We start from the raw sequence: 23,973 nt of genomic DNA, 5'->3' as shown, positions 1-23,973 counted from the left end.
TCGACTCATCCTACTTGGGTGTTTTCTTGGAATTGAGGGTGCCTTCGATAACGTGTTGTTCGATGCCATAGTGGAAGCTGCACGAAGCCATGGGTTGCTTATACTGATTACCAATTGGATTTACCAAATGCTCAAAAACCGACATCTATTCTCGACATTGCGTCAAACTGCGATTTGGAGATTGAGTGTTGGCGGATGCCCCCAAGGGGGAATCGCATCATCCTTTTTGAGGATGGTTTTCCAGCTTCCAGATTTGATGGTTGGTATGTGCATAAGCACCCTGTTTGACCAAAATTCTGCATTCTGCTTTTCAGGTAGTCGAGAGTTGGTGTCGCCAATATGGCCGTTTGGTAAACCTAAATAAAACATCTATTGTTCTTTTTACGGAAAGACAAAACCGCGTTGGAATCCGACCTTTATGTTTGTGACTGATCAAGTAAAGTATGTCGGAGTCATTCTAAATTCCAAACTTTCGAATACCTTTAAAAAATTAACCTTTAAAGACTCTTCCAGGAATTTCTGAAAGTAGTCCTCAGTTCTCTCGAAATGAATTTTATGATTCTTCAGAAAAATTTCTAAAATACTTATGAAAAAGTTAAGCAATGAAATCGTGGATAAAATCCTGCGGATTTCCTGGAGGTTGGGTAATATTCTTCGAGAAATTTAAAAAATGAGCTTCAGAAGAATCCATCGACAATTTACTTGAGAATTTACTGAGAAATCGTTGGAAAATACTGCAAGAGTGATTCCTGAATGAAATGCAGGACTTCGTTAGTGTTCATCAGGCAGTTGAGCGCATCGAATGAAATTACTGAACATACTTCTTAAGGAATCCCAGGTTTAAATTATTCATCAATTCATGGAAAAGTTACAAATTTTAAAGATAACCCCAAGAAAAAATCGTGTAGCAATTTTTGGCAGAATCCTTGGAGGATTTCTTAAAGCAAACACTACGGAAATCGCTGGTAAAACTACAAAACGAAAATCACCGTAGGAACTCTCGATGAAATTTCAACTTCATGTGATAATTGCAAAACGAATTAACATTTGTGGAATGATAAAACCCAGAATAAATTGTTGATTTTCCAAAAATAATTTCTGTAGGAGTCTTTGAAAGATATTCTAGAATAACGACTAATGAAATCAGTAGAAGAATCGCTGGAAGAATCTCCTTAAGATTTCTGGGTGTTTTTTTTTTATCAATAGCTGTGCAAATTACTGGAGATCGCAGGGTAGCAATGCTGCAGGATTTCCTGGAGCAATTCATCTGAACATCTCTGAAGTAATCACTAGATAAATTTCAGAACAGATGCCCGCTAGAGGAGTCCTGAACGGAATATCTGATGGAACATCTGTCTAAGTATCTCTGAATGTATTCATGAACTCTGGAGAATTGAGTAGTTTAATGATGAAAAATTCACAGTTCTTTGTAGCTTGATCGAAAGAGCACATTTTTCTAAGTGTAACACGATTTTATTGCGCTTCAATATCTTAATTTTGATATAATAAATGATTAAAAAGATTTCCTTACGTCGACTCAATGACATTTCAATTCACATAACGTAACGTAGAATCAGAATATGTAAAAAACCGGATACCCCTAAACAAGCCAATTCGGGATTTTTTTTCTCCCGACATCTGTGAAATAATTCTTGAAAATAAATAGTCTTATAGTATACTCAGGAGCCACAAGAATTCACATCAGGATTCATTACAAGGAGAAATAGGAAAACAGTTACTTAAGAGGCCATTTTGCATGAAAAATAGATCTTAGAGATGAAAGAGAATTATTGAAAATATAGATTGTATTTAAATTATGACTAATTCTTTGAAAAGCGAACTGTAACCCGCACTGCTTCTGCAGGATAGTTGGTAATTGGTAATTCAAATATTCTATTGTCATTGTGTTATTCGATATTCATTTGCAATTCTGCACATTCCGAGCTTGTGACCATCTGGCTCCGTGTTCACATACAGTATTGGATAATACATTTGCAATTTTTACGATTTTCTATACAAAATTATTTTTCCAATCATGAGTTCAAAAGCAATAACGGTTTAACTAACGTGAAATTTGGACAAATGTTTATAATTTATGTAACTCAAAAAGTTGAAGAAATAACTTTATGGTATCTTCAGCAAAGTTGTAGATTAAAACATGATGAATAGGTTTGTGGAGACAGTTTTTGGAATAGGCTTTCCTATATTCAGATAAATCGTTTATAATTTTTCGATAAAAAAAATCACTTTAGTAAAATGGTTATAATTTTTGAATTCTTGATTGTAAAAATCGTTCAACAATATATATTGATATTTAAATTATGTCTAACGTGCCGTGAAAATTTCATTCAAATCGGTCTACAAACAACTGAGTTTTTGCCTAGAGCTAGTAGAAAAATCTAAAAAAATGCAAATGTTTTGTCCAATACTGTCTAACATGCTTTTACATATTATTTAGTCTACAAATATTCATAAAACATATTGAGAAAAAGAAATTCAGTAGTTATTCAGATTTATTTCAAAGAATCATCCTAATATCCCATACAACTATGATAGTTGATTTAAATTATGTTGTCCCGATGTATGCTACGATTGATGAGAAGTGAGTAACATAAATATGGCATTCAAGAAACTACAGTCATACAGATAATACTGATACATGTGTAGACAGCATGACATTTGTCAAAAGGGTACCAGCTGCATTTAGGATGACCCACTGAAGAAAGTGAGCAGAGCATACATCAAAACTGTACCGTCGTGAGAGAACGCCAACAATGTTACACTCTTTATGCTGAGCATAAAGGGCACTTCTCGTATTCTCTCAGAAATCTTTCTTTATGCTACTCAATTTTCGGTCATATCGCAAAGCTATGCTCCGCCGTAGTATGCTGCCAGGATCAAGAACGAAAACAAGGGTGTGACCGAGAGCAGAGAAAATATGTTTTCCTCCTCATTTTTGTGAAAGAAAAGTGGAAAATTTTGCCTGCCAGACCACTTACATCGTCCTAATTAATAGCACCAAAAGTGTGTAACCGTGCAGTGAGTGCCTGAAATATGGAGTACAGGCTTAATTAGTGCTAGAAGGACAGTTAAACGAACTCAAAGTACACGAAACAAAAAATCAAGTGAAAGATGACTTAAATATTGAGTGGGTGCTCTTCCCTGGCGAATGAGACTTTTTCCTCTTCGTCATTACACACGTCCTAGCCCTCATTCAAGCCACCGTGACGTCCTTGTTCTTTCCATATCCTTACTTTTGCACAAAAGGATATCGATGGTTGTGCAAAAGATGGAGATTTTCGCTCGATTGGAATCTCCCACCACGGGAGCGATAAAAAAGTGAATCATTAAGGGAAAAGTGTATTGCCTCAAGAGTACCCAGTTTGCATAATTGAGAAGACAGGATACTTGTTCGTCGCCGGTGCAAAGTTGAATCATCTATTTGCAGCCTGCCAGGAGCCTGAGGTGTTATTTAGTGTGCGTGCGTGGTTTTGTGTGATTTATTGCTAGTGACATGCAGGGCTCAACTCCGCCAATATCGGGATACTCGGGATATCCCGAGGATGACGATCAATACAAGGTGCCGTTGATCGCCAAACTGCTACATGCATTACCTCACTATAACATTACTTTCCATCGGATTAATAATACGTTTCGACCCTCAAACGATGTCTATCTAGAGGTATGTACTGAATTATGCATGCGTATTATCATAATAGTTCATGCTTTAAAAGCGATTGATAACAAAATTGCCGTGAATTGTTTGTTTGAACAATGATATTTTGATATGTAGTACCGTAATCCGGGGTAACATTGATCATTTTTTATATTTCCTCAATTTTTCATTTCACAATACTAATGTTATAAGTTTTTGATTTTAAAAACAAGTGCTGACACCAATCGTTTGTACACTTTGTTTTTTTTTTTTTTCAAAAGATTTAAGCATGCTTACATAAATCTTGTTCTTCTTCTTGGCATTAACGTCCCCCCTGGGACAGAGCCGGCTACTCAGCTTAGTGTTCTTATGAGCACTTTCACAGTTATTAACTGAGAGCTTTCTTTGCCAAAGTTGCCATTTTTGCATTCGTATATCGTGTGGCAGGCACGATGACACTCTATGCTCAGGGAAGTCCAGGAAATTTCCATTACGAAAAGATCCTGGACCGACCGGGAATCGAACCCAGATACCTTCAGCATGGCTTTGCTTTGTAGCCGCGGACTCTAACCACTCGGCTAAGGAAGGCCGCAATGTTTACATAAATGTTTTAAGGTGATTATAAAACGAAGCCAAACTTCGAATTTTCAAGAGCACAAGACGAGAGTATCTGACAACAGTTTACGTTATAAAACCAATCAATTTGCTTGCTTGGTGGTGGTTACCAATGGGATAGATTTTCAACGCGGAGCACTGTTTGGTTCTCAAGTCTTGTGCTCTTGAAAATTTGAGGTGTGGCTTTGTTTTATAATCACCTTAAGCAATTTTTTGTTTCAGCTGATATGGGGTAACATTGAACACCCACGTAAGCAATGTTCGGTAATATTGAAAATTTCGTTACGTTGAAGACCAAACTCTTACAAATCATTTACTTTTTCAGTTATTTCAAAATTAAAAACAACTTGAACCACGAAATGTTTGCGGGGCCTTCCTTAGCAGAGTGATTAGAGTCCGCGGCTACAAAGCAAAGCCACGCTGAAAGCGCCTGGGTTCGATTCTCGGTCGGCTCAGGATCTTTTCTTAATGGAAATTTCCTTGACTTCCCTGGGCATAGAGTATCATCGTACCTGCCACACGATATACGAATGTGAAAATGGCAGCTTTGGAAAGACAGTTCTCAGTTAATAACTGTGGAAGTGCTCATAAGAACACCAAGCTGAGAAGCAGGCTCTATCTCAGTGAGGACGTAATGCCAACAAAAAGAAAAAGAACCGCGGAATATGCCTAAAAGTGGGAAATTTCTAAAAATATTCTACATTCTTAATAGTAATTAGTAAATGTAGCCTAATTGAATAAACTTATAAAAGATTTGACAACGGAATCCTTTCCGGAGATGCCGTATTTAGTAACAACCGCATTTTCCTTGATCACATAGTTTGCAAAACTCATGTGCGATATGAATTTTTAGTAGTGTCATTCATAAAGATAGAAATCATTGTTTCAAAAAGTTGACAATTGAACTAATCACAATTTACGCAAAAACCTTAAATTTTATTAGCTCGTTAATATATGAAAAAGAGACACCATTCATGATTTACAAATGTTCCATCAATAGGGTAACGGTCGTATTTTGGACCCTCTAAGGAAGTGATTTTAGTTTTTTGTCCAAATTAATCAATTGCACAGCGTAACCGAGTCAAAGAATATGCCAAAATGTAGAGAAAAACTTCCTCTACGAGATAAAAATGCCCATATGGTCATGTAGGATCAAAAAACGTAGAAAATAATTGAATTGTGAAGCACTGTTTTTCATTATTTTGGACACACCAATACATTTTGGACCCTCAAAGTATATATTTTGGACCCCCGGCATTTTTTATCGTTTGGCGACAAAGTCCACGACACTGGTTGTATAGTATTCTTGCCCATAGTCTAATCAATCGGTTGACAATGGAAAACCGAAGAAATTAAACGCTTTTAGTTCATAAATTTGAAAAAAGTTTTTGTTTACATTTGAAAAATTTCTGACGGCTTCAATTTCTGTGTGTAACGTGTTGTAACGGTTGCGTGGATGAACCGATTAAATTAAATTAATTTCAGATGAAATAAACACATTTTCCATGAACAAACTGTTGATGCAAGTTCGGAATTGTCCTATCTTTCCAAATGGCATGTGAAATGAGTTGGTCTTTCGTTTTAAACTGGGAAATTTGCAGGAAAATGGCTCAGGGGGTCCAAAATATATAGGGGTCCAAAATATATTGGTTACCCTAAATGTTCATTAGATGAATCATTCCGATCAATGTTACTCCGCATTACGGTATGAATGTTTTTTTGTCCTATAGGTTCAGATCCTCCAGGCTAAACAGAACTCAATACTGGATATTGTCGAAAATGCAGAAATCATAGTCCAATCAAGACGATGTATTAAAAAAAAGAAAGCCTAGAGAGGAATATTTGCGTAGAATGACACATCCTTGAAATATTCGTATTCTTGAAGAATGGTAAAAACGTAGAGATGTTTGCCGCCGTGATTCACAAGTCAGTCTCATCTGCTTTTTAGTCAAAATTGAGTTGATATTAGTTTTCAACATATCGTTTTATGATCTTTCAGATGGACTATAGACGAATTCCATCCAGAATGAGTCGAAAAAAAAACGTGCTCGATAGTCTTTGATTTGGATTAAATTTTGCACATGTTTTTGGTATGATATGATAAGTGTTTTCCATAAAAAAAATTGATCATTTTGACTCAAGGATGTCTTTCGAAAATGGCATATAAATTTTTGCATGCAACTTATTTGAAAAATTCTAACTCCGCAACTGTTGATTTTAGAGAAAAATGTTCTATGAAGAAGTTATAGTGAACCGCTTGGAATATAAGAAAAAACATGCACTGAAAAAATATTTTATGTTTTTTCATAAAAAAAATCAAAAATAAAACTTAAATTTTAAATTTCCCAAAACCCCATTTTTAATATATTTTTTTATTTTTACCATAGAATCTTGATAGTAAACAGATGTTTGGGACAAAGTTCCATGATGGGGAAATTTTCAATAAAAAAGTTTTTCTACGAACAACTTTTGGCCGATTTTCAAAATTTGGATTTTGTGTCAAAATAAAACGTTCTGATGATACAATAAGAACCTTGAAATTATTCTGAATCATCATGATTATATTTATTGTGTAAACGTCTTCGGTAATACTACCGTACAGACTAATTAATTAAACTATATTCTTAATCCTAGCTCTAAAACAATCTTTTGACACATTAAAATCAAACATTTCACAAACAGAGTTAAAATTCCTCAAACAAGTGGTAAAAGGGTCATGATATCCGTAACTCGTTCTATGTAAAGGGATGGCGATGAGGGTTGTATGCCGCAGTCTACGATTGGGAACGCTTAGTTGCACTTCGGAAAGAAGATCAGGGCAGTCGATGTTATTCGTCAGGATATCGTGTACAAGTAGTCTTTGAAGCTTTAGCCTTCTGTTTGAAAGTAGCTCCAGATCCACTAGCTGACAATGTGCGGGATAGTCCGGTAGGTTGATTGGATCGTTCCAAGGTAGGCGGCGAAGAGCAAAACGGATAAATGATTTTTGTACTCGTTCTATCCGAATCATTAGGGATGTGTGGTATGGAGCCCATACAGGAGCATATGGATGGATATGGATGATTTCTCTAGAAGTAGCCATTTTCGAATTATATCGAGTTTAATGCAAAAAATATTATTTAAATACTAAAATAGGCTATTTTCATTAGTTATTCGCGGTTCAGTACAACTTCTTCATAGAACATTCATTCATTCTTCAATTTTTTCTAAAATCAACAGTTTCGGAGTTAGAATTTTTCAAATAAGTTGCATGCAAAAATGTATAGGCCATTTTCATAAGTTATTCTCGAGTCAAAAAGATCAATTTTTCTATGGAAAACACTTATTCTATCATACCAAAAACATGTGTAAAATTTACGGCAAATCAAAGATGGTCGGGTTCTGTGGCTGACCGATTTGACATGGAATTCGTCTATAGAGACCATTTTTTTTTTCCGGTAGGGGAAGTGGTGGCAAAATGAACACCGTTCCTTTTATCGAGAAAAAAACACATTTCAATTAATTTTTATCATGCACGGACGATTTAGACCATAAATCAGAGTGTTCGGGGATATACCGAGGTCAATTGAAGTGAATACATCAACGAAAACTAAGAGTTTAGAAAACCACATTTGAAAATTAGAACTGACGTAACTTGTGACTCGGAGGTCTCGAGTTTTGTCAGTGAGGTGAATATCGTTATGATATGATATCAAATCTGATAACTTAAGATTTCTCTTTGAATGGGTTACAATCATTTATGGATATATTGTTGGAAATGCAATGAAAATTTCCAAAAATATTTGTTTTGATCACGCATTTAGCATGATGTTCATTTTACCACCAACATCTTAACCACATCTTACCCACATAGTGCTGGTAAAATGAACATTTCGATCTATTTTTGTTAACTATAAAAATATGTGAAAATTTAGCTATCTTACTCTAAATTTTTAATGTTGTGCGATAGAACTATACAAATTCATTGTTTTTCTATTAGAAATCAGATGATTTCCTTAAGGTGATTATAAAACGAAGCCAAACTTTGAATTTTCAATTGCACAAGACGAGAGTATCTGACAACAGTTCGCGTTGAAAATCAATCAACTTACTTGCTGGCTGGTGGTGACCAATGGGATAGATTTTTAACGCAAAGCGGTGTTTGGTTCTCAAGTCTTGTGCTTTTGAAAATTTAAGGTGTGGCTTCGTTCTATAATCACCTTAAGGTGTTCATTTTCCCATCCCTTCTCCTACAATTAGAAAAAACATCAAGTCAGTTTATCCCATCTTGAAAAGTAACCGCATATAAGTCCCACTACAGATTTTCAAACCGTGTATTCGTGTTTTGGACATCAATATATGTTTTTTTTTTCGAAATGCTATCGGATTGGAGAGCAAATTGAAAATGTTTATTAAGATTCAAACATATTTCGATCTTCTGCAATTTTTGGAACATTCGTGAGGAAAACGAGTTTGTAAACTTCTCAGCCCATTTTCTCAATGACTACTTTTTACAAATGAGACTTGTGATTCACGACAGTGAAGTATCGTCTTGAATTTGAAATTCATTTCTAACAGTTGTGAATACGAAACAAATATTTGAAGGTATCTTGTACTTAAATTAAAGTAAATGTGAGCAAACTATAAGTTTGGTTTAGCACGCGGAACACGTTTTTGTCTCAAGCACCAAAATACCGCTATTCACTTAATTAAGGGTTGCTGAATACATTGCAATTTTCAAAAAATATCATAGCACATCTAGTTTTTCAGATATTGCTAAACTCGTTACAGAATTCAAACTTTAAATGTAGAACAATACTTGTCATCAAAGTTGATAATACTTTCGATGCGAAAAAGTTATTTTTTGAAGGTTTATAAAAGTATTGTATTTTGTCATATAAGCGAAACTTAAAATTTTGTATGGAGACTGCAAGCATATTGAAAAAAACAATGGTTTAATCTAAATTTTATCGTGCAATTTCAACCAAATTATATCTAAAATCAAAGTTTAAGTCGTATTCTGCATGCTTGGTGGATTAGATCACAAAAAGTTTGATAAATTATACCTTAAATTTTATGTACACATCAATAAAACCAGTGTTATACACAACTTTGGCGACCTGTAGATAAAAATTGTGACGTGCTGGAACATTTCTGAAAACGCCATCAGATTCAGCAACCTCAAATCAACTAGAGACACATAATTTGATTCTTGAGACACACAAAAGTGTATTTTTTGTTACGCTGTGCTAATCTGTTTTCCTGAAAAGACCATTTCCCCAAAATGTTTTTGGAACTCATAATTGTCATACAACATTATACATTATAATACGATTATCCATAAAGCAACCAATATGTTGAGCTTTATTAAGCGTTTAAGCTACAATTTTCGGGATCCATATACGATTAAAACCTTGTACATTGCTTATGTAAGATCAGTTCTAGAATATTGTAGTATTGTGTGGTCTCCGCATATAAAAATACATGGTGATAGAATCGAATCAGTACAGAAGCAATTTCTTTTATATGCCTTACGCAAATTAGGCTGGACAACGTTTCCACTGCCATCATACGAGGCTCGATGCATGCTTATCGATATTCAAACCTTAAATGAGCGTCGCGAAATAGCCATGATTTCATTTATCAATGATATTGTATCGCAGCGTATTGATTCCACCAATCTTTTATCATGTTTGAATTTCTACACGCCCGCTAGACAGTTAAGAAATCGGAATTTGTTTGCATCAAATAATCATCGAACTAACTATGCAAAATTCGGCCCAATGAATCGAATGATGTCTCTTTATAATCAGCATTGCACAGAAATTGATCTGACCATGTCGCGAACAAAGCTAAGACAATATTTTAATTCCTTAAGATATAATACAACATAGAATTAAGCAAATGTGTAGTCTACTATTGATTGACGAAATAAATAAATAAATAAATAAATTCCTAGGTAGTGAACAAACCGATCATCTGTTATGCAACCTTCTTTATTTGATCGGTGGTTCTTTCAAGTTTCAGAATTTTTGGCAATATTGAGAATGGCAAATATCTTCTTCTTTTCTTTATTGTTCTTTCACCATGTAACTGAGGACTGTCAACCATTGCACTGTGAACCATGCGACTTCAAACTAATCATGGGGGGTTTAAATGAAACCTAATCGCAAACGGAGCCTGTGGAGTACCAGTGCGCCCTCCACAGTATTGTGTCCTTCCTGTGCTACCCAGAGTAATGGTGCAGGTGACCTTGTGTTTCTCCGAGATAATCGGCTGCCCTTCTTCAGTCTCAATCCTTAGGCTGCATAAGGGTGAGATTATAAAGATAGTTTCACCTTTAAGGTTTCGTATTATGCGATTTACACAGTGTATTCTGTGCTTTTCACCTTTGGCGACCTTTAATAGATACCGATCTGTTTTTTCGCTGCAAGTCTAAGATTAAGCAAAAAGCTTAATCCTGCTTAGTTTGGGTAGTGGTTACGGTTAATGCGATTATTCCGTTATTTCGCGAATCCAGTTAGGCGTGATTATATCATGAATCGCATCACCAAACATTGGTGATTCTCAGATCTCTACCTTATCCCACAGTGGAGATGCAGAGTTGATCTCGGTCTCTAGTAACAACGGTTGTCGAACTAACATTCCTTCCCTTCCACGATGACCGTAAAGACGTGGCCGGCGCCGTTATTGACTTTTAAAATTTGAGCTTTCGATTTGTGCACATTGAGAATGGTAAGCTAATCCCAATCCCCGTTCATTAAATCAGAACAATGAAACGGGGGCATTTAAAAACGACATGATCCGCTGTTTTCTCCACACCAGCACAATGGATCATTAAAATAACCAAAACGGCCGCTATGGAAAGCATAGATAGCGCCACCGTAGCCTTGTGTGTTTGACAGAACTGCAATGCTGTCACAATGGTAAATCCCATATACAGTGGCGCCTTTGTTTTGATGCGGTGAGCACTGGCAAAAAATACCTTCAATGATCCATTGGGGTAGGCCGGAGATTCTGAGTGCCCGAACCTATACAGGTACTGCCTTTAGCAACCTTGTCCTGACAGAAACTGCGACAGGTGGAAGTTCTTGGTTTGTGGTTTCTTTTATACCAATCTGACTCATTTGGTATCAGCCGATGGATGGTTAGTATGGATAGCGCCACGCTTGCCAGGAGCTTGCGTTTGCTGGCAATTACAGCAGAGCTGTTAGACATCATCCTCGATAGCGCCGCTATAGCCGTAGATGCCATTTTACAGGCATATACAATGTGGCTAGCGAAGCTGAGCTTGTCATTGATCATTACCCCAAGATGCCTAAGGGATCGCTTGGACTCTATAATGCAATCACTTACTTAGCGCCCGTCGCTCGGACTTGTGGTTGTTTACCACTACACCTCAGTCTTGTGACGAGCCAGTACTAGTTTCCTAGACTTCATCTATTCCTCAACTATGGAAATAGAGTGCGCTGCTGTCAACTCTACTTCCTGCATTGATTCGACATAGACCACTAGGGTGATATCGTCGGCGAAGCCAACAATCTTAACACCCGTCGAAAGGGGCAGCCTCAGTACGTCATCGTACATCGCATTCCGTAATAGCGGGCCCAGGATTGAATCTTGAGGCACTCCCACGGTTATTCGAACGCTTTTCTGTCCGTCGTCTATGCATACAGTAGAACCATATCATCAAAATTGTTTTCTAGAAGCTTACACAACTGCACCCGTACCTTTAGGCGGTAAAGTGCGTGGGATATCGCTTCCCAGCTATCGCTGTTGAACGCATTCTTCACATCCAGAGTGACAACTGCGCAGTAACGGATGTCGCTCCTTTTATGCTCGATAGGCACCTCAGCTGTCTGAACGACCGACTGGGTAGCGCCCAAAGTAGATTTACCTTTTCTGAATCTAAACCGGTTGTTGGAAACATTCCATATACGGTACTAACCTGTTGAGGTTCAACCTCTCCAACAACTTGCCCGTCGTATAAAGTAGACAAATTGGTCTATACACCGACGGGTTTCCCCGCCTTTGGTAGTAGCATCAATTTTAGTCGCATCCATACATCCGGGAAGATTCCTTGCATCGCGGTTCTGAACAAGTCCGGATCCACATTCACTGCCGCTTCTAGAGCAGCATTCGGGATCTCATCGGGCCCCGTTGCGAATGATTTCACGACTTCTGGCAGCTTTTCGTTCATCACCCTCACCACTTTTTCTCCTTGATCTGCCGCATTCGGCGCTGGAGGCCATTGGCTTGTGGGATGATGCGGGAAGAGTACATCGATTATCGATCGCAGCAACTCGGGCGACTTCTTTTGGGGCACTATGGCACCTTTTGTTTTATCCATAACCACTCTGTAGGCGACACACCACGGACTCTGGTTTGCACTCTGGCATAGAACATCAAAGCATGCCCGTTATCGACTAATCATATCCTTTTTGAGAGCTAACTTTGCCTATCTGAACGCTTCATTGCGTTCTTCTCTTTGTGCTTCTGTGCGTGCGTGTTGCAAACTTCGTCTTCGTGAGATTGCTCGAAGATTTGCAATTGATTCGCACCACCACCTATCCTAAGGGATAGACATTTGCCTGAAGTAAATCTGAAATTTATATTTTATTTATATTGAAAATATCGTTGTGTTGTCTTATTCGGGGACAAAAACCAGTAATTTTCGTTTTTTTTTAATTTTTGTCAAATGTTTTCTAACAATTCCAAACATCATTCCTCACCGATCACTCGTCATAGTCGGACGTGTTGCGCTTTCGCTGTTTAGAACCAGTGGAGTTTTTTTTTTCTCTCACAGTCGTTGAGTTTTTTTTATATCTAAAGTGAATCCCACCGGTAGTGAAAGATTCGCATCGGTCGTCGTGGAGGAAGTAGCTGATATTAGCGAAGCTTTTATCAGACTATTCAACGATTTCTTCACCGGCCTAATTGATTGAAGACACCCCGTCATCGGCATCGTCACATCAATCCACCGAAGTGCAGCGGCACTGAACGTGAAACAATCACCGCAGAGTTGAAGCTTTCTTTTACCTACACACGGGCGAGTAGGCACCGACGGCAAAGCATCTCCACACAGTACCAGCACCGAGTGGCCGCATAGCATCGTACCTAGGGTAACCGTCCTATTATGGAGGACTTAAGCACAGTGTTGAAATTTAAATCGTATTTCAGTGTCCAAAACCTAAATATTATAATATTTTACAATGCGAAGTGTTAAAACTATCCTTTATCTGGAGTATAGTGAAGTAAAAAAGTAAATTTTGGAATCAAACATACATTTTTTAAACATAAATCTGAAGCTTTTCCTTTGTCCTATTATTGCGGTATTTCGTCCTATTATTGCGGTAGTGGCGTCCTATTATTGCGGTATACCAGAAATCATAGATTTTATTACATTCAGTATACATTCAATGTCACACAATGTTCTAGCATTAAAACTATGCTCCCTCCATGTTAATGACACTGCACGGTACTATCAGTTTGTGTGACTTTGGACATATCTATGAGGAAAACTAATTCATTACTTTACGTCACGATCCGAAAACAAACCATCATAATCGAATGATTTTCTGGTGGTTTCGTCTCCTCTTCCGTCGTCTCTGGACAATGTTAATGTAAATAGACAAGGTTCTTCCATCTGAGACCACTAGTCGCTATATAAGAAATGTATTTTTTTTTACTTAAGTATAACTACAATTAAAAATATTTTTTCACTAGATTTCATAAATCCAATGCAATTTTAAAAGATTGCTTCCTTGCGATCATCTTGTATCTTAGTTTTTCATCGCATTTTTGGCATGTGCTACGAATTTCAATCAGTTCACGTGATTTTTCGGTAAAACATCGTGTTTATTTGCATTATATTTGTAATTAAGAGTAACTATAGGGTAAAGATAAACAAAAATCTTTTGTTTGACTAAATAAATGTATGAATACACAAAATTACGTCACAAAATAGTATCCCAATAATATAATTAACGCTTCCAGCAATTACATTTAAAATTACTATTGAAGTATCGAATTTTTGAATGTGAGTTACAGATACCGCAATAATAGGCAAAAAGCTATGTTCATTGTCCTATTATTGAGGTATATGCTTGTACTCAAAAATATAAAAATTTTATACAAAATTCAATATATATCATGTAACTACATCCATACTGAACTGATATACGCGCTGCATATAATTGTTTTGGTTCTAAACTTAAAAATTCACGCTTATGAAAACCCGTCCGTAGATAGAGGGACTGGTTAAAAATATAGGCTTTTCTTGATGCATCATTTAAAACTGTTCTTCCAAAGATCAAAATCGTTTAATTTTCAAAGCATTTATCTGGTACAGCTTGGGAATACTATAGGCTTTCATCATCATCGATAATATCAAAAGGAAATAGAGTTTTCGATTAATAATGAGGGTTTGACTCTTATACCGCAATAATAGGGAATACCGCAATAATGGGCAAATTACCCTATCGGTCAGCCAGTTGGGTATTGCTTTTGTGTTGAAGCGAAAGCACGTGGCGACAAGGTCACCACATTGTACTGCTGCGGGTAAATATTGTTTTTGACTTTCGTTCTCTCTCTGTCGATATCTCATATCAATCAGTAGTTCTTGAACAACAGTGGTCCCCAACCGTTTTCCCTAACTGAAATTTAAAACAATTTTGTTTTTTTTTTGTAAATATTTTTTTTTTTGAGTATAATTACTATTATTCCTTTATTTTTTTTGGTAAACTTCCATTCTTGTACATACATATCCTACCATTTTTTTTTCTTTTCGTATTTTTAAGTTTTATATAAATTACTGCTTACAGGAGTAAATTGTAAGCTAGATATTTTGTTGTCATTATTCATTCCTTTGTGGTATACGCCACATGGAACCGATTGATACAGGCGGGGGTTCTCCGGAGTACCTAATTTCATCGGATGATGAGACAATCTCCGGCCAGATCACCAATCCATTAATGCAAACTCAGAATGCAGAGTCCATGGAGACCATGGAAAATGATGAACCTCTATCTCTTCCTCAAGTGGCTTCCCTGGAGAAATCCAATGCCGATAACCCCGAAAATGTTTCGATCACTCCTCCTGTGCATGTCACTCGGCCCTCGTCTCCAAAACTAATGGACACCAACTTTGATCTGCATAATGATTCAAGCCAACCTCCAGTACGTCCCTCAACTTCTGGCAGTTCTAATTCAACGACCCCCCGCCTGAAAGCTTACCCACCTGGATCTAAGGGCCCCTTTCTGGTTTTCTTTCGGCCCAAAGGCAAACCGTTGAACAAATTACAAATTGAGAAAGATCTGGCAAAGTCGTTTCGGGGAATTGTATCGGTAGATGCTCCCAGACGTGACAAATTGCGCGTCACGGTTAGTGATCGAGAACAGGCCAATAAGATTGCTGCCTTCGAGCTCTTTTCCATGGAATACAGAGTATACCTTCCAAGTCGAGAAATTGAGATCGCAGGAGTGGTCACCGAACCGTATTTGAGTTGTGCTGACATCAAATCTGGTGTTGGCGGATTTAAAAACCTTGCCGTGCCTCCAGTCACCATACTTGATGCCAGACAAATGAACCAGATGGCTCCTGATGGCACAAAATAGCCCTCAAATTCGTTTCGTGTTACCTTCTCTGGATCGGCGCTTCCAGACTACTTGGTGATCGGGAAACTGCGGCTACCCGTTCGCCTCTATAAACCGACGGTCATGCATTGTGATAAGTGCCAACAGATTGGTCATACCGCACCCTTCTGTTGTAACAAACCACGGTGCGCTAAGTGCGGTGAGCAGCATGTCGAGGGTGCCTGCAGTACAGAACCTAAGTGTACGTGCTGTGGTCAAGCTCCACATGAGCTCACTACATGCCCGAAGTTTATAGAGCGGGAGAAACATCAAATTCGCTCGTTACAACAACGGTCAAAGAAATCTTACGCAGAAATGCTTAAAAAGATCTCTCCGACTGTTGCACCACCCGCCCAATCTATCATTAGCAACAACCTCTTCACTCCCCTGCCAGATAACGATCAAGGCTCTGACTCTGAGGCGGGTGAAGAATACAGTGTTATACAAACAGGAACAAAGCGGAAGCGAGCAAAAGCACGCCGCCAACGTCAACAAGTTCCTCATGTTCCTGTTGCTCAACAGAATTCTCAACCCTCCCTGAAAAAATCAAAAAGTGATGAGAATACCAAGAAAATTCCTCCTCCAGGCTTTCAATTTGTACCTGGAGACTTTCCATCACTTCCGGGATCTTCTAAAACCCCAGATGTCCCAGTTTTTCGCCCGGAAAGCCAAGCAAATACTTTTCCAGCTCGACAGGAACGTGTCGACACATCCGACAAAATAACGCTCTCCGGGATTGTGGAAATCATCTTCGAAGTAATGGAAGTCTCACCCGCAACAAGAAGCCTAATTAACATGGCACTTTCTTTCGTAAAACCTCTTCTGAAGCGACTGGCTTCAAAATGGCCGATTCTTGATTCGTTCATATCTTTTGATGGATAATTTATCCAATGAGGTCGGAGATATGATCGAAATCCTTCAGTGGAATTGTAGAAGCATTATAAAAAATATTGATGCGTTTAAATTTTTAGCTCACAGCACGTGCTGTGACATATTTGCTCTTAGTGAAACATGGCTTTCTTCTGATAAAGACATCTCTTCCCACGATTTTAATATTATTCGTCTGGATCGAGGGGACGGTTATGGAGGTGTGTTATTGGGGATCAACAAACTCCATACATTTTATAGAATCGATTTTCCCCCGATGACAGGCACTGAAGCAGTTGCATTACAGGTCACGATACGAGGGAAAAGCTTTAGCATTGCAAGCGTGTACCTGTCACCAAGTGCCAGGATATCTCGCAGAGATCTTGCAGCCATTTGTTGCGCTATGCCAGCACCACGGTTGATCGTTGGTGATTTCAATTCGCACGGTACAGCCTGGGGGTCAATGTACGACGATAACCGATCATCCTTGATATATGACCTGTGTGACGACTTCAACTTGACAATTTTGAATACTGGGGAAGCAACACGTGTCAAACCTCCAGCTCCACCTAGCATTTTAGACCTCTCTATCTGTTCGAATTCGTTATCATTGGATTGCACGTGGAAAGTGATTCAGGATCCCCATGGTAGTGATCACTTGCCTATCAAAATTTCAATTTCTAATGATTCGTGTCAGGCTCGCCAGATAGACGTTGCATATGACCTCACCAAGAACATTGACTGGGGAAGATATGCTGAGGTGATTGTCGATGGCGAACAGTCGGTCGATACTCTTCCGCCGTTGGAAGAGTATCAATTCTTATCCGAGTTAATTACCAACAGTGCTCTTCTAGCGCAGCGTCGACCAATATCGGGATCGAAAGTTCGAAGGCGTTTACCTACTCCGTGGTGGGATAATGAGTGCACCGCTGTATATCGTGAAAAATCCGCCGCATTTAAAGAATACCGGAAACGCGGCTCTCGGGAAAACTATGAGCGTTATACCTCTCTTGAACGCAAGTTTGGTAGCCTGGTGAAGGCAAAGAAACGAGGATATTCGAGTGTACGAAGGTACGGTGCTGCCATCTGGGAAAAGTTTGCTCGATGCGTGAAGCGTCGAAAATTTTACCCGGCAAGGTATAGGAAGCGAAATTTCAAATGCTCATATAAAATAAACTACAATAGTTATTTAAAATCTTTTCAGTATATGTTGATATATTTTTGATGGGCTACATTATAGGCATATAATTTTGAGTTTTATATTTTTTTCTCAATATGCTGCTGATTCTATAGTTGATCAATAGTCTAACCCCGTACACTTAACAGAATTTAATTAAAAAGTGTTTTGAATTTTTTAGAAGCATTTGAAAATTGACTTCCTATGCTTTGCCATGTAAACTAATCGGAGCTTCACGCATATGGTCAACTGTGGTAATTACCTTCGTACACTCGAATTGGCGCAGTTTTGTAAACGGGCTTTCGCGTGAAACATCAATGAGAACATTATGGACCGTCGGCAGAAGAATGCGCAACGCGTCGGCGGTAAATGAAGACAAGGAAAACTCTTCTCGGTGGATCTTTCAGTTTGCCAAGAAAGTATGTCCTGACTCCGTTCCCGCGCACGGGACTGTTCGCGTTAATTTAGCCGAAAGAAGCGAAATTGATAGACCCTTTTCGATGCTTGAGTTCTCACTTGCTCTCCTTTCATGTAATAATTCTGCCCCAGGGATGGATAGAATTAAGTTCAACTTGCTCAAAAACCTCCCAGACGTCGCGAAGAGGCGCTTGTTGAACTTATACAATCTATTCCTGGAAAGCAACATTGTTCCGGATGATTGGAGACAAGTGAGAGTGATTGCCATCCAAAAGCCCGGAAAACCCGCGTCCGACTACAACTCGTACCGCCCTATCGCGATGTTGTCTTGTTTACGCAAGCTATTGGAGAAGATGATTCTTCACCGGCTTGACAAATGGGTTGAATCGAACGGCTTTCACTCAGATACGCAATTTGGTTTCCGCAGAGGCAAAGGAACGAGCGACTATGTTGCGCTGCTTTCGACAGAAATTCAACTGGCCTATGCTCAAAAGGAGCAAATGGGATCAGTGTTTTTGGACATTAAGGGGGCTTTTGATTCAGTATGCATAGATGTCCTTTCAGACAAGCTCCATGATTGTGGACTTTCACCATTATTAAACAACTACTTGTACAACTTGTTGTCTGAGAAACGTATGAGCTTTTCTCACGGTACCTCAACAACTTCACGAATTAGTTACATGGGTCTCCCCCAGGGCTCATGTTTGAGCCCCCTTCTTTACAATTTCTATGTTAGAGATATCGATGATTGTCTCATGGAAAATTGCTCGCTTAGACAGCTTGCGGATGATGCCGTTGTTTCTGTAACAGGACCAGGGGCGGAAGATCTGCAAGGACCATTGCAAGATACTCTAGACAATTTGTCTGGTTGGGCCTTAAAGCTGGGTATCGAATTCTCTCCGGAGAAAACTAAGTTAGTTGTCTTTTCTAAGAAGCACAACCCAGCAAAGGTTGTGCTTCATATGATGGGTAAGGAACTAACTCAGGATCTTTCATATATGTACTTAGGGGTCTGGTTCGACTCTAAATGCACCTGGGGAAAGCACATTCAGTATCTGTATCAGAAATGCCAACAACGAATCAACTTCATGCGGACACTTACCGGAACATGGTGGGGAGCCCATCCGGAAGATCTGATAAAACTATATCGAACAACGATACTGTCAGTCCTAGAATACGGTAGTTTTTGTTTCCAATCCGCCGCGAAAACACATATCCTGAAGCTCCAGCGTATCCAGTATCGCTGTCTTCGGATCGCATTAGGCTGCATGAACTCGACTCATACGATGAGTTTAGAGGTATTGGCAGGAGTTCTTCCATTATCAGATCGTTTCGTGGAATTATCGTTCCGGTTCCTCATCCGCTGTGAGGTATTAAATCCATTGGTAATTGCAAATTTTGATAAGCTAATCGAACGAAATCCTCAAACAAAATTCATGACACTGTACTACTGGTACATGAGCCTGGAGATTAACCCTTCTATGAATGCTCCCAATCATCGATGCTTCCCAGACTTCTCCAATTCTACTGTCGGTTTTGATCTGTCCATGAAGCAAGAAACGCATGGAATTCCAGATCCACTCCGCTCGGAGTGCATACCACAAATTTTTGCAAACAAGTTCGGCGAAGTTAGTAGCGATAGAACGTTTTACACTGACGGGTCAAAAACTAATGATTCCACTGGATTCGGTGTTTTTAATGAATTTCATAGCGTCGCCCATAAACTTCAAAACCCCTGCTCAGTATACGTCGCAGAACTAGCGGCTATACATTACGCATTAGACTTTAGAGCGAATCGCCTCTCTTCCCTCTGATCGATATTTCATTTTTACGGATAGCCTCAGCTCTATTGAAGCTATTCGTTCAATGAGGCCGGTAAAGCACTCTCCGTATTTCCTCCATGAAATACGATCACTCTGAGTGCTTTACTGAATCATACTATCACCTTGGTATGGGTCCCTTCACATTGTTCAATTCCGGGCAATGAGAAAGCGGACGCACTCGCCAAGGTGGGCGCTATGGAAGGCGATGTTTATGAACGCCATATCGCCTTTGATGAATTTTTCACAATTGCTCGTCAGCAGACCTTACATAGTTGGCAACAAAAATGGGATGGAGGGAATTTGGGCAGGTGGCTACATTCCATTCTCCCGCGGGTGTCGAAGAAGGCGTGGTTCAAAGGGATGAACATGAGTCGAGATTTTATCAAAGTAATGTGCCGGCTGATGTCCAACCACTACTCGTTAGGCTCTCATTTCTATCGAATTGGTCTCACAGAGAGCAATCGATGTGGTTGTGGAGCAGGCTACCAAGACATCAACCATGTTGTCTGGTACTGCCCTGATTACGGAACTGCCAGATCTGATTTATGCGTATCCCTCAGGGCCCGAGGGAAACCAGACAAGGAGGACATTAGGGACGTGCTGGGTAGGCTGGACTTTGATTACATGATGCTAATTTTCAAATTTTTAAAGCAAATCGATATCCATGTTTGATTGTAAATCTTGTAATTCCACTCGTCTACATGACTCCCCGTTAGTCGCTTGTCCACCTTGCTCCCCTCGAAACCCGTTTGTTTGTACCGTTACAGGTTGTTATGTCCACCCTTCGTTGGCCAGCATCAGCATCATAACAGTGCACCGAATTACATTGAGCTGCTGAAAAACAACGAAAAGACCCTCAAATCCCATCCTTTCCCCAAAAATAATTGTATTCCCTAACCTCGACCAAACCGCGAGTTTTACGGTTCCCCAAAACTAACATAGTACTATAAGAAGCAATCATGATTATGTAATACAAATCCATTGAATTCGGCTCCGTTATGCCTAATGGCGCTTGAGCCTCCAAATAAATGATTAAGTAAAAAAAAACTCCAAACAAAATTTAAACAAAAAATTATGTGAATTAGCTTGTATATAATGTACTTGAACTAACCACGATGGAAGAATAAAAAAATACTTTTTATATTTACATGAAACAAAAAAGTAAGGTCTGGCCAGATAAAAAATGATTTACTAAAAATACAATTTTCTATGTAAAAGTTTATTTGATCAAACAAAATTATCATAAGTATCATTTAAAACACCCGAAAAGAAAACAAAAAATAAATGTTTGCTCGAAAAAGAAAACATGATTTCCGTTGTCAAAGTCGTGCCCATACTTTATACGCTATTGTTGAACAATCGGCAACTCTACTAGAATAGTGGGCAACACTCGCTTTTAATATTGCAACACCCCGGAAAAGTTTAGAACCCCCTCGATAGCAACTTGTGCTTAAAAGTGTTTCTAAACTTTTTGGGGTGGCCGCATAGCTAAGATCAAATATTTCTATTAAATCAATAAATAAAAAGTCATTTTTACATCATCTGAAAGCTTTTTATCATGTGCTTATAGTTTCACTATTTCTAATTTCAGTTCCTATAGTAGCACTTGTTTCACGGCGTAGGTAAAATACAAATCAGAACCGTATTTTTATAAAACTTTTATATTTTTCCTTTCAAGTGTGGATCAAAAGTATTCGATTGATGTAAAGAAGTTCTTAATTCATCAATTATTGTGTTTAACAAAAACAGTTTCTCTTAGTAGTGCTACTGTAGGAACAATAGGTTTACTATAGGTACAAGGCTTAAATTTTAAGCAAAACAATGGTACTTAAATAAATAGCTCGTGATCTTCATGTAAACAACTATTTTGCTACGATTTAAAGCATTGACCCTACATCAAATAAGATATTCTTAAACTGTTCACTATGCCCCAAAATCCCCCTCTATATATGTAGTTCTAGTCCATGCGCATGAGTGTGGATCCATAATGCAAGTTTCATTCATTGAATGCCTGTTGTACGTAATGAAATTGATTGTTCTTTATATCACCTTTTATCACAATGGATCTTTTATACCTTTTCTCATATCGCATTGTTTCTCTCGTTTTGTTTAGAGTCTAGGTATCCTGGGATCGATACCAGCCGCATTGTTAATAGTATCACTTTTCGGGCTTCTGCTATACCTCTTGACACGATGTTGCGACCGTAAGCCCCGACCAGCCCATTCAATTACCAGCCTGAAAGTTACCCTTTCCATCGTGACGGTCCTCTGCTGTGCAGCTATCGGATTGGGCCTCTACGGGAACGATGATTTACACAATGGACTCCTGGAAGTGTTGCAAGCTGGTCGAAAGGTGGATACTGCCGTCTCGTCGGTACGAAACCAGACGTTCATCTTGGAGAACACTCTCACCATGAAAATCCAGCAGCAGCTCACCGAGCTCGAGGACATATTCGATGGAAAAACGAACAATCATACCGCACTGTTGCAGTTGCAATCGGCGCTGGCAGCCACCAAAGGAAATGTCACGATTGCCAAGAACGCGGCTAATGATATCCGCCGGCCGCTCGTTGGGCTAACAATAACAGATTTTCTCTCGGTAAGGATCTGATCTACTTTTAAACAATGTTTTATAATCAGTTGCTCATTAGTCAATTTAATATCGGTTTCTTATTATTGTTTTGTTAAACTCAAGGGTAATCTAAACGATGTGACGGCCTACTGTGGATTTTTAGCCGTTCACTTTAAAGTAGTTCTTTTTTCAAATCTAATATTGCTGTGTGCATTTCAAACGCAAATATCAAATGCGGGAACACCAAACGCGGTAAGATTGTTCACAAGTAATGCGAAGTCAAAATTTGATTTTCTTTGCTAGGTTGGCGGTGATATGGATCATGGTTGCTAAGTATCCTTTGATTGCTTTGTGTTACCGCATTTGAAGCCAAGGTTTGCACGTCAAACGCTAACAGCAATACATTAAATATTAATGCATTTTTATTAATCGATCTAATGAAAGTTTTGTTTATTATTTGTCGGACTTCAATTTAATATCTTGATTATATGCTATAAGTTTGCCTTACGTTGCCGTTTCCAACAAATAGGAAGGCGATTGAACATGTTTCTCAAATTAAAACTTGATAAAAAAAAACTAGTTAAAGCAGAAAATAAACCATAACTTTTAAATTTGTTGGTTTTTTCGATATAAATTTAATGAATTATTCAAAAAGTATTTATAAAAAAAATAAAAAATACCTGCAACAATATATGCTATAAGTGTATGCTTGATGCTGAAAAACTTGCGCCATTTTGTATTGTTACGCTCGAAAAAGTGGATGAGAAAACAACAAAAATGCTCATATCTTTTCATATGAAAATTTTAAATCTATGACATCGTAAGAGTAATCTGTATTTTGCTCATATACAAACTCTTCAAAGATGTTAGAATAAAAATATTTCGCTAGCTATGCAATTTGCATGTAACGTGTCTCAATCAAACACATATATTTTCAGAAGATACCCAAATGCTATCTTTCATAGTTTTCTACTTACTAATCCTTTTTTTCTATCTTTATTAACGAGATTTTTAGCCCTGGGCTAGTTCATCTCGGGACTAACGGCTTTACTTCCTTTCCGAAGGAAGTCGTCACTGAAAGATGTTTAGTGACTATCTCGGGGATGGGATTCGATCCCAGGACCTCGGCGTGAGAGGCGTGTGTTCTAACCACTACACCAGGTCCGTCCCCTGCTATTATTAACCCTGTAATACCCAAATTTGTATTTTCGAACTTAAATGTAATGTTTGGCTTT

The 23,973-nt window shown here is 38.5% G+C and overlaps 1 protein-coding gene and 1 long non-coding RNA gene across 3 annotated transcripts in view; one reads left to right on the top strand and one right to left on the bottom strand.

Annotated features, from left to right (window-relative positions):
• Positions 1 to 2,873: 2,873 nt before the first annotated feature.
• Positions 2,874 to 23,973, top strand: part of LOC5580108 (protein tweety) — a 41,355-nt gene continuing 20,255 nt past the window's right edge. For both annotated transcript variants that reach the window (XM_021848786.1, XM_001654990.2), the window contains exons 1-2: positions 2,874 to 3,682; positions 22,280 to 22,765. In XM_021848786.1, the coding sequence (XP_021704478.1) occupies positions 3,515 to 3,682; positions 22,280 to 22,765 (654 nt within the window). In that variant the 5' untranslated portion in view covers positions 2,874 to 3,514. The remainder of the gene's footprint in view (positions 3,683 to 22,279; positions 22,766 to 23,973) is intronic.
• LOC110677698 lies at positions 22,016 to 22,336 on the bottom strand. The gene is made up of 2 exons (XR_002501139.1): positions 22,242 to 22,336; positions 22,016 to 22,177 (listed from the first exon to the last, which is right to left on the bottom strand). It is a non-coding gene; the product is annotated as an uncharacterized LOC110677698 (long non-coding RNA).

Source organism: Aedes aegypti, chromosome 1 (assembly GCF_002204515.2).
Source record: "Aedes aegypti strain LVP_AGWG chromosome 1, AaegL5.0 Primary Assembly, whole genome shotgun sequence".
NCBI classification, from domain to species: Eukaryota; Metazoa; Arthropoda; class Insecta; order Diptera; family Culicidae; genus Aedes; species Aedes aegypti.
The sequence above is the reverse complement of the archived record's forward strand: the minus strand, read 5'-3'. Positions and strand labels throughout refer to the sequence as shown.